Source organism: Gallus gallus, chromosome 12 (assembly GCF_016699485.2).
Source record: "Gallus gallus isolate bGalGal1 chromosome 12, bGalGal1.mat.broiler.GRCg7b, whole genome shotgun sequence".
Lineage (NCBI taxonomy): Eukaryota > Metazoa > Chordata > Aves > Galliformes > Phasianidae > Gallus > Gallus gallus.
The window spans coordinates 9,905,472-9,919,353 of NC_052543.1; the positions used below are offsets into that span (position 1 = coordinate 9,905,472).

The 13,882-nt window shown below is 50.8% G+C and overlaps 1 protein-coding gene across 1 annotated transcript in view; it reads right to left on the reverse strand.

Annotated features, from left to right (window-relative positions):
* Positions 1 to 6,815, reverse strand: part of PODXL2 (podocalyxin like 2) — a 32,031-nt gene extending 25,216 nt beyond the window's left edge. Inside the window, exon 1 of the mRNA XM_001234025.7 lies at positions 6,735 to 6,815. Within this exon, the coding sequence (XP_001234026.6) occupies positions 6,735 to 6,786 (52 nt within the window). The 5' untranslated portion in view covers positions 6,787 to 6,815. The remainder of the gene's footprint in view (positions 1 to 6,734) is intronic.
* Positions 6,816 to 13,882: the final 7,067 nt, after the last annotated feature.

Genomic DNA, 13,882 nt, shown 5'->3' on the forward strand with positions numbered 1-13,882 from the left:
CAGCCCAAGATAAAACTACACCATCTCATCACTAAGAGTGAGTCACTAATAGGAACAGCCCAAGCAAGCCAGGTTTTCCTGGAGTGGATCTAGGGTAGGAAATCAGCTTGGGGCCTGACCCACAAGCACATGACAGAGCATTTGGCATGGGGAAACCCCCCGTTCAGCACCATCCCAAACATCACCAGGAACCTTTTCCACTTTGTACTTTCTACAGCAGCAGTGGTAACAACCCAAATGCTGGGTTTGGGGCACCAAACAATGATTTGCCACCTCCCCCCCCCCCCCCCCCTTCCAAGCATCTGATAAAGGAGCTCAGTGCAGCTGTCAACTCGGAGGCAAAGAAAGAATCAAAGCACAGGCTGAACGGGAGGCAGGGAAGCAGAGTCGAGAAATATAACCCAAGGAATCAGTGGATAGCCATTTTCCTCCTAGGATGAGGAATGGAGATCAGGTGACTTCCATCAGCCTCCCAGTATGGTATATTAAAAGGCATATCCATCAGTAGGAAAAAAAGAAACACAAACGAATAAAACCCTGTGACTGTAGAAGGGAGGGAGCAGGGAACTGAGCCAGGACTCGCCAGCTGCTTCAATGGGGCGTTTGTCTCTCGTTTCTATTTTTGCGGCACCTCTGCGTAACCTGGAGGAGATGAGGCTCTGCATGCTAAAGAGGGCAGTCAGCCTTCATGAAATGGCAAGGATGTGAGGAGGGGAGTCAATACTATGCCCAGCTCACAGAGAGGAGGGGTGAGAAAGGAGAGAAAGTGGGAGAGGTAGGCAGAGCCAGGAGAGGGAACAAAGGCAGGGAGTGTGCAGCAGAAGCAGCACAGAAGCTCCTGCGCTGGCTGCAAACTCCCGAGCTCTCCAGCTGCCAGCACCCTCAGATGTAACACGTGGAGGGAGCAGTGACCTTGCTTCAGATGCTTCACCTCTGCAAGGAAGGGAATGGGGGAGATTTCAACAAGAGTAATACCGCAGTGTTACCTTCCCAAGGCAGCTGGAAAAGTACAAGGCTGGAGCATACACATGGAATGAGTTTGCTGGTTGCTGATCCCACCAGTGCCTCAGAAAACGGCTCCAATTCACAGCAGTGAGGCTTGCTCTGTTCGGCATAGCTGAGGATATGACATACCAGCCCAGACAAGGCAGATGGAGGAGTTTTGCTCAGTGGCAGAAAAAAAAAAAATCTGAGAAAAGAATACCTTCAACCTATCTCCCAAAGTGCTGTCAATAAAAGCAGCTTCTGGTTTCTGAGCAATTCTAGGAGAACCCCAAAGTATTTTCTATATTAGGTAGTCAAGAAGCACTTTATCCCCTTGGCACAAGGCAAGCCACCTCTCCACAGGATGGGGCAGCTGTTTTAAAAGCTCCCAATTGGCATACTGAATGGGGCTAGAAGTGAAAGAGGAAATCGGTTATTTCTGTATCCAGCTGAAATTAGAGGAGGGATTTGGGGACATGGAATGGAAGCTAACTGTGACTGTGTCAAACAGTCTTTAAAATTGTCTTGCTTTTTGATTAACAACAAGCAAACCTCAGTTTTATCTTCAAGGAAATATACCAACATTCCACAAGACATCAATCACACGGGATTGAGTTCCAGAGCGGCTTGAGTGCCCACCAGTTCACCCCTCTCCCCAGCTGGATAAGCTGGATTTAGCTCTCCTTCCTGGGTGCTGCAACTGCAACACACCACCGTCATTCAAGATCAGCCCTGCTTGAGAGGAAAAGCATTTGCTGGAGCACACGCTCTGACTTTCTTGGCTCTCACCACCAACTAGCAGAGCCTGCCTGTACAATACCACCCAGGCAGGTATATATGGAGGAGGGGTCAGGGCATCTCCACGTTCCCAATGCAGCAGCCACAACATCCATCTGGCCCTGCTGCTGTTGACCTTCCCTTCAAGCCCAGCCCAAATCCAGCAGTTATCAAACAACATTATTTTGTAGGAGAGCTGGGTCAGGAATGGGTCATTTGTTGATAATCGGTTAGGATAGAAACACAATGACCAGATGAGTGAAGCATCTGCCAGGGATATTCCCTCCCCCAGACCACCTCCAGGAGAAGCTGGGAAGCATGGCCTGAGGGCAGGGAAGAGAGAGGCCCAGGGGCAGAACAGCCAATTCACAAACGCTTGCCTGCAGAACATAAAAAAAAACACACAGCTAATTGAAATAACAAAAACAGGATCCCAGCCGCAGACAGTGGAGAAAGTGCAGAAGCTGAATGCTCTTCAGCTGTGGGCTGTCCCAGCTGATTCCCCAGCTCTCACCTGGAGTCTCTGACCACACAGCTTGCACAGGGAAGCACAAATGACAGCCATGTAAGAGACAGAAGTCACTTTGGTGCTATTTAGTTATGGCTACACCTCTCCAGCCCAGATCCCACCCAGCCCTGTTGCTGCTCCCACGCTGCACCAGACCACTCACAAATTCAGCTGGGCCCCTAATCTCTAAGAACATTTCTAATCAGGGCCTCAGAAAACAAGATCAGACTGCCATCCTCCTCAGTATTGTCAGCAAGCAGGTCTCTCATCCTGCATCCCTTGCACCCATTCACCTTCCCATGGCCCCAATATGCTTTGCAAAGCAATGGGAAAGGCAATGCAGAAGCACACGCAGATACTGCTCTAATTGAAGAGAAGGTGACAAGGCATAGCTGAAGAAGCCCTCACGACTGTTTTGAAGGAGATCTTAAAGCACACAGTAGTTGTGCCAAGCATCTTTGTGCTTTTATAGATCTTTACAGTTGGCAGAATGAGAGAACTCAAACACTGGGGTGCAGTGCACGCATGGCTGCACATACTGAGCACGCACCACCTTGCCATTTGCAAAGGACTGCAAACACCTGCTCCCCTGACATTTCAGCAGAGAAACACCTACAGCACACAGACCTAGGTACGATGCTGGGAAGCAGCCAGGCACTACCCCAAGATGCACCCGCTTCTAGTGATGACTGCAGATGTGCACCGGGGTCTGACCTCCAGGGATGCAGGGATCCTTAGCCCAGCCCAGCATCAGCTCTCCCATCATTATCACCAGTAACGGCAAGACAGCTCCAAGCACCACCACCCATCTCCACAGGAGTGATACCACAGAATAAGGACACAGCAACTCAGCTGAGCCCATCTTCCCCCCTCAGTCAGCCACTGACGCCAGGATCACAACCGTGCTCGGTTTCAGTCTCCCAGACTGTTTGCCTTCGCTCCCTCCCGCATCGTCTCGGAGCCTTCACACCTCCCTCCTCCACTGCTGCAACGTCTGCTCTCCTCCGCGCCTCTCCCTACAAACAGCGGCAGTTCCCAGCTCAGGGGGAGACGCAGCCCCCGGGAAACGGCACCAGGAAGGCAGCTGCAAACAGGAGAAGTGAATTTATTTCTCTGTTACCTTTCCTAGCTCCCCTCAAAGCAGCCCACAGGCCCCCAGGGGTTAACAAACCGTAGATGAAAGCCACTGATCTAGGAGAAAAGAAAAACAACACAGCCCACAGATTGCTTTGCCCTCTCACAAGCCCAAAACATTTCAACCGTCTGCCAAAAAAACACCTTGCCAGGCTCACACTTCTTGCTCAGTCTCGATCTGGACTGTGCACCACATGGAGCTGGGTCTGATTTCCAGCACACCAAATAAAGGCGCGTGGATGCTCCGTCTGTGAGCCTCCCTGCCTGAGCAGAGCAAGCGCTACCAGAGCGGACATCCCTCCAGGCGTGGCGAAAATGTGCCTGAAGCCTTTGATATCCAGCTCAGCCAAAAGAACGCTGGAACTCGCCAAGCAGTTAGGCTCAGCACCAGCAGCAGCGCAGCGTTAATCACCCTGCTAAGTGCGGCCCCCAAGAGGCGCCAATTCCTAAACAATGTCATGCATTCGAGGCAAAAAGAAAAAAGCCTCGTGCAAAGCCTCGGCAGTCCCGAGCACACGCGTGGGCACCAGCTACCTGCACAGCGCCCCAGGTCAAAAGAAGAAGCCGAGAGCAGTTACAGTACACAAAGGGAAGGCTGCAAAGCTGGCCTACTGACGGCAAAAAAAAGGACTTGAATGTACCTCCAGATTCTGAGCTCGGCAAGGCACAGGGGGTATCATTAGGGCACACCTTCCTTGTTAGCATCCCTGGCCCCCCACACAAACCGGCGCACGTGTCTGCTCTGTCTCTGCGTGACTCTGACTGGGCTGTGCTCGTGTGGCTGACAAATAGCATCTCTCCATTCTTTCGGGATTACGTGTTTCAACTGCTGGCGAGGACTGGAAGGAAGCTCACCCGCGTGCCAGTCGTGGGCTGCGATGCACCTTCCCGCAGCCCCTCTCACCATGGCCGCCTTTGTTGCTGCTGCTCACTTTATTTACCCACAAAATGCCGGAGTGCCTTCCCACGCTGAGCAGAGGGAAAAAAACTTTGGTGTGCTCTGATCTGTAGCTTTTTGCCTGCAGCTTCCCCGTGAGGGCTTAATGTAGTTATTTCTACCCCTGATGCCTATAATTAAATGAACATTTCCTTATGGCACTGAAGAGGCCAAGGAAAAATTGACTACAGGGAATTTTCATCCATCCTGATTTATATTCCCTCAGCTCAGGCTCATTCACACGGTGTTAACGAATCTTCTAAGCAAGCAGAAGGGAAAAAATAATAATAAATAGCCCATATGCAGACAAGCACCTCAGGGGACAACGAGAGGGAAAAGACCACTTTCCTCCTCCCTCCCTCTGCTTTTAACCACATCGTTTTCCTAATTGCAAAAGCAAAGGTGTTCAGATACTAGGAACCTGTGAAGGTGTTTCCATGCTCCACCAGCAGACTGCCACTGCCCAGCCCACTGCTGGGGCCCTGCTGCAGTGCATGCTGTGTTTCAGCCCATCCTGCAGGTCTGTGGAGGCTCCTGACCCCGGAGGGAGGCATCAGCCCCTGCAGCTCTCAGGCTTTAACCATGCCTGTCTTGAGGGACTGGAGGAGCGAGACCACAGCACACTTAATTATTCCAGCCTGGAACAGCTCCTAAACCACTAAGCAAAGCTGCCAACCAAAATGAGGCTCAGTTTATAAATTCTCAGCAGTCTTCGTCTACAATTTGAGATTCCTCCCAATCTAGGTAGGGATCCAGATTTCTCCAGAGATGCTTGGCTAACCAAGTCCAGCCCACCAAAGCCACCACATCCCACCAGGATTACCCGTTTCACTGGATTAGGAACTGAGCTGCCCCTTGCCTCCCATCTCTATGCCTCTCTGCTAGGGCAGCAGAGAGATCACAGAAATCCAAGGACCCAAATCCTCTGTATCATCACCGTCTGGATAGCAACGCTAGAAAGTTTCCAGCAGTCTCAGCAGAAGAGGAAACACTCCCTCAGCACAGCAGCATCAGCTGTAGTCACTTTGGCCGCCGGATTTTAAAACCACCATGAGGTCACTGTCCATCCTCCACAGAGCAAACACAGCTTTCGAGCAATGGGGACGGGGCCAGGCTGTGCTAGCAGAACGGTGGGTGAGAATTCAGCAGGTTCTCCCCACGCACACTGCTCAGCGGATGGTTGGCAGGAATAGGGAGCACAGGTGATGAGACGCAGCCGAAGGACTTTGGCCAGCTGTGCCCCTAACGCGGGCAACCTACCTCAAGAAACCCACAGAGCCATTTCCCAGCTCAGCTCAGGCACAGCTTATTGCATCGGTGCCACAAAGTATTGGCACAGCACCACAACAGGTTTTCTGATCCGTTTTGCTCTTTAAGCTCACTATTGTTTGCAAACCTAAAAGGCTTTATCCCTTCTCTTTAGGGAGCCCCGGACCACAGGGGCGAGGCACCGTACAGCCAGCCGCTCAGGGGCAGAGCGGTTCCGCAGCTCTTACAGATGGCACATTCCCCCACGAACATTTTCAGGAGATTGGGGTAATGAGATAGGCACGGCGGGGGGCTGCATGTCACTGTATCACAGCTCGGTCGTGCTGGAAGACAGAGACTGGTTGGGAAATCAGCCCTTCCCTCCCTGCCAGAATGACTCAAGACAAAGACTCCCCCACACTTGAGATGTCCCTGTTCTGAACTCCTGCTCCTCAGCCTCACTCAAACCAGATTTCGGTACAAAAGAGATGGTGGTAGGGAGGGAGAGCGCAATCCCAGCCTCACGAGTCCCGAAGCCCTTTGTTGGGAAATCTCCCCAGATTATTTAAAAATAGGAGCTCAGCCCTCGCAACCACTCCGAGCGCAATTATTCCTACACTTAATTGCCTTTCCCTGGCACGCCACCTCTCCTCCGAATTTCAAGAGGAGACTCGGGGGGAACGCGGAGCAATTTGTGGTTCCCCCTTCCTTTGTGGCAGTTTGGCGCTAGGCAGTAAAACCCCCACGGCGCCACAAGAAGCCGTCCGTCCAAGGAGAGCGGTTTGGGGGCAGCCCTGGCGCGGCAAGGTCTCCCGTGCCGGAGCACTGCGGAGGGCAGCGGGCGACGTACACCATGACCGGACCCTACGGGGGAGCATCAGCCGACCCACGCTATGGGCTCTGGTGCCCGGGGGCGGCCCGCCACCCTCAGGGTGTGCTGGTGCCCAGTGGACAGCAGCCAGCCCCGCGAGCTGTGCTGCCTGGTGCCGAGGGAGGACGCAACACACGTCCCGGGGCACCGCGATGCTCGGGGCGATGGGCAGCCACCCGCGGAGCTGCAGTGCCCCAAAGGGAAGGACGGCCCACACCCACCACCGGCGCTCACAGCCGGCACCCCTCGGCCCCCCTCTCCCATCTTTCACTCACCGGTAGCCAGGAGGAGCGGCAGCAACGCCGGGGCCCGGTGCAACGGCTGCATGGCGGCGGCCGCTGCCCTGCCGCGCCGCCTCTTCACGGGGAGCGGGGCCGCCCCGCAGCCCGCCGGGCTCTGCCCCTCGCCGCCGCCGCGCCCGCCCGCCGCCCGGCCCCGCGCTGCATCCCGCCGCCCGGCGCCGCCTCCTCCCGCCGCTCCGAGGGCGGGGGAAGGTTCCGAGGCGGCCGCGGGGGCGGCGCGCAGCCGGTGCTCGGCCCCCCAGTTCGCGCCCGCCGAGCCACCGCCGCCCCCGGCTGCAGAGCGCGGCCCCTCGCGCCCCACCACACAACGAGCGCCGGCGGCGCGGCTGCGTGCGCGGGCGGAGGGTGACCTGCCCCCCCGCGGCGGGAAAGCGGGCGAGGGCGGGAGGGCTGCCGCCACAGGAGAGTCACGCACCGAAGACCCGGTCCCGAGTGTCACCGGGCTGCAAACACGACGGGACTCCGAGCTGAAGGACCCAGAATCGCATCAGTCCCTTTCCGCTGGGCAGCAAGCTCGTGTTTCCAAGCCTTCCCTCACAGCAATCACGAGGAGCCTTTTTCTTTGGTTCCAAAATAATTTTCTCTCACCACGCAGCTCCAGGAGGGTAGGCAACACCAAAATCACACACCTCACGCTCCGTGTGAGGAGGAAGCAGCGCTGCCATGGCCTCACCAAATGCCTTCACACATGCCGTTTTTGTTGCCTTCTGGGTTCGGAAGGTTTGCAGGTGGTTCTTCACCTGCTCCTCTCCTCAGCACACAGGGCGGAGGTGTGCTGTTGTCCATCTCCCATCTCATAAGCTGTGGTGCTGCCCTTCAGCCTGAAACAACAGGTCTGGAGGCAGTCAGGATTTTAGATCCAGACATCCCTATCCCCCACATAAAGGTGTTTTTTATTCTTTTCCCTGCAAGAACCGCATGTTCTTCAGTTGAAAAGTGAATCTCCTGAAACCTGATGGTATTTTCTGCTGTCTTGAACATGATGGCTTTTCAGATGGTTTCCACAGATGAACACAGGTGCCTTGCCAGGGCCCACCACACCCTCTCAATAGGATGAGAGAGAATGGCCTCAAGTCACAGGTTCAGGTTGGATATTAGGAAAAGCTCCTCTGAGGGAGTGGTGGGGTACTGGCATGGGCTGCCCAGGGAGGTGGTGGAGTCACCATCCCTGGAGGTGTTCAAGAAATATGTATATGTGGCACTGAGAGACAGGATTTAGTAGTGGTGGTAGGTGGGTGGTCGAACTTGATGTTCTTAGAGGTCTTTTCCAACCTTAATGATTCTATGATTGTAGTGAGCCGAAACAGCCAGTCCCAGGTCTTCGGTACAATCAATACTGGCCTTTGTAGTTCCTGCCAGACCATCACCACTCCTTGGGGCAATTAACGACTTTTTTTGGGGGGGGGCTTTTTTTTTTTGGCTGTCTTTTTCCCTCTATCACCCACCCCCATGCAGCAGTTACCCCACAAGGGCAGGTGATGGGCTGGCAGCACCCGTTACCCAGCACAGCAAGGCAAAGCCAGCAGGCATGAACCAAAGCACTCGCTTTTGGCTTCTTTTGGACCACATCCTCCAGCACTCTGAAAGTCCTTTTTATTCCAGAATCAATGCAGCCCCCAGCCCCCACCGAGCAGGAAATGCAGCAGGAACTTCTGAGCTGCCGCTTAGTCCTTTGCTGAGATAAAAACCCCTCAGTGCACTCAGGCTCTAGCCCATGCATGGCATTTAATGAATGCTCTTGTCATTTTTCACTTTTCTGCTGGTAATTTGGCTGTCTCAGCATGCAGGTGGCTTACTATGAGCAAGTAACTAAGAGCCTTTCAGATCTCCTGACCCTGCCACATCCAGCCCCCAAATCTTAGAAACTGGATCCAGTGTCTCCAGCAGCCCAATGGCATCAAAGGAAGTGCTGAGATGCCCTCATGAATTACACGGCCTCGCATCAGGGGAAAGGGAACCATGCAGGAACAGCACTTCCTATGAGGCTCATGGTGCTCCTTGGTGCTGCGTGGATTCATTTTGACATTATACATCGAGAGAAGGGGAATATGAAAAGAGAAGATGTATCTTAGACGAGAAAATGAAATAAAATTAGTGGTAACATTGATAAGCCAGCAAAGCACAGAGCAACCAGTAGGGATGGGAAAGACCAGTGCTCTTTAGAAATGGCATAAGCTTAAACACAGAGCAGCCCATGTCTTCATTTTACACTGCTTCAAATAGGGATGGCTGGCTCAGCTCTCCCGAGGTATTGACAGCTTTATAGGCAATGGCTTGCCATTTCTCCTTTGATCTTCTCCAGCCCCCCTACCTGGGGTTTGTTCTCCAGTGATGTTCAGAGCATTGGTAAAAGGGGCTTTGCAATTGCACTAAATGCTTTTTATAGCTGCTTCAAAGCCATTGAGAAAAGTGATAGCAGGAGAAATTTTTCTAGGTATTACCATTATCTGTGCTTTTCTGTTCTCCTTCTAAATTGTTCAATTTCACAGTTACGTCTATTAGAGGGAATCAAAAAGGAAGTGTGTATTTTAGGCTGGCAAAACTGGAAATCCTTCTGCTGGCTCTCCCTGTAAGTTACCGTAACAGCTTTTGCCTTCAGGAAATTGAACCAGCTTTCTGATTTCAATGTAAGGGTCACATTGTGTTCCACAATACTTGCAAACAAATGCTACTGAAGTAGAGGAACAAGGTGATAGCTAAAGGAAAGAATTTGGTGCCTAGCAGTTGTTAATTAAAAATAAATTAAGCACAAGTCTAATCTCAGCAGAAATAGAATTTGTTTTGAAGCTCCAGTTAAAAAAAAAAGACAAACGCAACACATCAATTTGAAATATGCTGTTAAGAAGTTTTATTCTCCTAAATACAGCAAAATTGAATTCACCTACAAAGATGAAAGTGATCTATTGGCCTTGCTCAGCAGAGAAAGAAAATAAGCAATAAGCAGAACAAATAAGCAGTCAGATGTTAAGCTCTTGCAATGTTAGAATTGTAGGATGTCACTAGCACTAGGGAAACGGTTTAACCTTATGCTGTTTGCCCTCTCACAATAGTCCAAACAACAGAAAGCTATCTGTGACCATTATTACAGCAGGTGAAGGAAAACAAGCTACTTTGTGACCTTGCCCAGTTACTCTGATTGCTGGCTTTTTGGGACAGACACTCAGTGACACAGCAGGTTTGTGGCACACCAAGTGGTTTAACCCCATCTGCTGTGAGACTGAGCAGCTTTTTGGCACCTTGTCCCACCTTGAGGGGAGGGCTTGAGACTCCCCTGCCCCTCCTTTCTTAGGCACAAGGAAGGATTTAACCTCTCCCTTATTATAATGTGAATTTATTTCAGTCTCTGGCAAGCTTTATATAAGCTTGTTTGCTGAGTTAGCCTTTTTAATGCTGGAATACTGAAACATTCTGATGGTACCAAGAAGGGGTGAGCACCCACTATTCTCATTTAGCCCAGGCACGCAGCTGCTCTGTGGCGTCTGCTCTCATCCAAAATCGTGCTGGGAAAAACATATAATAAACACTTCAAGAGGAGAAACCTGGAGCAGTTGGTTCCTTCCAGGATGTGCTGTAATTAGAGGGAAACTGAATCTGCTCTACAGAGAGCCCAGGAGTGGGAGCAAGATTTTCTGTATCACTCTGAGCCTTTCTTCATATCTGCACCAGCTTCCTCCCCTTAGGGGATGCTGCTCACCTGGGACACAGTGCTGTTACCGGTCCTGATTGCTTCCCATCCCCTGATATGATGTAGTGGAAAAGTAAGCATGAGTTGTGCTTTACTTTTTCTCCCAGTTTTCACAATGCCCCCTTCTGCTTCTCCTGATAGTCCACATTCCTCTCCTCACTAAAGCAGAGCCAATTGCTGCATTAATAGCCATGCTGTCCTCCTGCAGCAGGCTCTGACAGCAAACCTCAGCGGACTCCTAGAGGGCAGATGAAAACAAAGCTATATCAAATTTGATTAAGGGGCCAGAATAACCTTTAACAGAGCCACCTGAGGCAAGGTGGCAGTCAGCTCTCCAGCTGAAAGCCAAAGCTAGTTCCCTCACATGACAGGGGCAGAGCTCCCCACTCTAGAGGAAGAGCAACCTAATTCCATTTCTGTCTTACAGCAAGCATGCAGAGGGATGGTCACAGCATTCAACTGGCACAAGGGGTGACTACTGAGCTGCCAGCCAGGAAGGATGTGATCTCTTGAGGGTATTTCACATCATTTGAGCTTTTCTACATGACATAAAAAAACCCTTATTTCTGCATTGAGCTTAGAAACTCAGTTCCTAAGCAAAGCCAAGTGCTGTTCTGGAAAATGTTGCAGAGAGATGGAAAAATCTGCAAAAATACAGAAAACTAGCTACCATAAGAGTAGGCAAACCTCAGATTTGCTCAAGATTTTTGCAGGAACAGAAGTATAAACAGGCTAAAGCCCAACAGATTTCTACTCCCAGATGGAGCTTAAATAGAACACCTGGGCCATGGGTGTGGGGTGGTGAGCCCAGGTGATGCTATTCAGGGTAATGAAGGCCTGCTAGTACTCTCGATGCCCAGACCCCACTGGCTTTTCTCCTTGTATAGGAACCTGAGATAGCATTTAGAGGGAGTGACGGATCCCCAGTGAACAAAGTGTCTTCTCTGGAAAAAGCCCTGAGTAGCTCATGGGTTATACTTTTCCTTGCTAAACTGGAAAGCTCAGTGTTTCTTTGAGAGAAACTCCTGGTTCCTTAGCAGTTGGCTAAGCTGGGATGCAGTCAACTCCAGGGCAGAGGGAGCAACCTGCGTCTGAAGAGGGCTAATATCTGTTGACTCTGAAAATAAACATGTACTGTCTTATAGGGACTGCTGGCACTCTTACAGCTGTGTTTCTGCGTGGTTTGATGAGCCTGAAGATTTTCAGCATCTTTTAAGCAGAACTGTTATTTTCAAGTCTCCCTGAGCACCAGACAACCCAGAAGAGAAAGCTGGCATCTTCTCTAGGTTTCCCCCACAACCCACTCCTCCTTACCTTTAGTGGGAAGTGACTTGTGAGATGAGCAGAAAGAAGCACAGTCTGCTTCCAAGGAGCTTTTGCTATAAAGATGCAGTGCTCAGCAGCCCCTCGAGGCTCCCTAAAGACATTTAGTTATGGCTGAGGAGTGTGGTGGATGGCTGAAGTCATTGGCAGACCAGTGCTCCATGATAATGGAGACATTAAATCAGTCATGGCAGCATGAACTGCATAATAGATGCAAAATACAGCAGAAGTCTGATCCAATTTCGGCTCTCCATTGTTAAGTGGTGAAGTATCTCAGGGGATGGAAAAATACTAGGAAGTTTGGAGTGCATTCCCCACGCAGCTTGGCACAAGAGGTAGCAGTCTACATGCCCGTAACTATAGATATAGAACTTCCATATGCATATTCTCATACTGTTTCAATGATTGAAATTGCATGCTGGAATTCAGCTGTGGTCAACAAAGACAGAGCCATAAACACATGAAATGGTCCTCCTGGTTCAACTGCAGCTGGTTGGTCTGCTCTAGGACAAGGTAACACTATCCAATACTGCCAATTCCTCTTGAGCACTGCTGTGCTGCAGAAGTTCTTGACAACCAGCTTCCAAGCCAGCTCTCCAGTAAGCACACAGGAGATAGATGGATAAAGTTCCAGCCAAAATCTGCTATGAGAGAAATTGAAATAATACTGGTCCAGAAATGATGTACATGCTATTTTTTTCAAGTGGCTATGGCATTTGTTTGGGGAAAAAATACAGTGTAGTGGAGGTAGAACTTCCTGTACTTGGAGGGCATCTGCCATTTTACAAGCAGACTCACAAAGAGATGCTAGCACTGCATAGTTGTTTATGATCACAGTAAAGGCAGAAGCTCCCAAGATTATAACCTTTTCAGTAAGCAGGAAAGGGCTTGCAAGAAGGAGGGAGGATTTCTATCTCCCCATTTTTTCCATCTCGCATACCCTAACAAGTTAGCTGGCTCTCTGAAGGTACCTGCAGATACAATGTATGTATTTGTATATACATCATAGAACCATAGAATAATATCCTGAGTCTCAAGGGACCCACAAGGATCAGGCTTATACTCCACATAGGCAAAATGCTCCATGCTGGGCTGAGGAAAAAAAGCTTTTTATGAGATGCAGAGCCATGCTGTTCTCTCCGGAGTATGCACCCAGCGTGTTCAAATTAAACTGGATCAGGATCTGGCCCACTGTGCCCTTTTCAAATCAAGACGTTCCTCCAAGCCTATCTGATTAGAAGGGACGCTGCCTGGCATCACAGAGCTCTGCCTGCTTTGCAGAGAGCAAGCCCATCACTTTCCCATCTGTGCCCAGGAACAGACTGCTGTGGACCAACCTGACCTTCCCAAAACATTGCTTTTGCCCCAGGTGGTCAGAGGCAGTGTGCAGCATTCAAATCTCAGCAGCGAGAAGTCAAGTGCTCAAGACTGACTAAACACAGAGTTGTCTGGGGAGCAACTCCTTGTTTCATGTGTGGCTTGGCTAGCTGCGATCTCCAGAGCCCTACAGTAAAATCCTTGCTACACTCAGCTGGAGAATGCCCCCTGGCAAGGCAGCCCCTGCTCAAAGCAGCATCTATTTTCACCCGCCTGCACCCCCATCCAGACCAGACACCTGATGCTGTCAACAGCCAAAGTTTGCTCCAGGGAACCTGAAAAGCTCAGTGGCCGTGAGAGGAGGAACATGCCTTCAGACTGGCATTAACACTCCACTGAGCGGCTCATGTCAACATTAGCAAGGGCACAGCTGCAAAAATTCATTGCTCTGCTGGATACTGGCAACACAAGGTGGAAAGGCATAACTGTCTCCATAGTGAGGATTCAAGATGAGGCAGTGAGTGAAGTGACAAACAAGTGACTCCAACAGCAGCATCCTTCTGTTGCCACAGATCACAACATGCACCAAGTGAGGTAGGACAGAGGACAGAAGGCTGGGGTAGGTGAAATCAGAACTCCACTCTGCTCCTGTGTATCCCTTCACAGGTTACTGTAACATGTTTGCCCATGTGTGTAACTGGGTCACTCCCTGCACAGCATTAAGGAAGCATTTTGTTTCTCCATGCAATACAAAAACTCTTTCTCCTTCCACACTCCATCTTCATCCCATAACGCC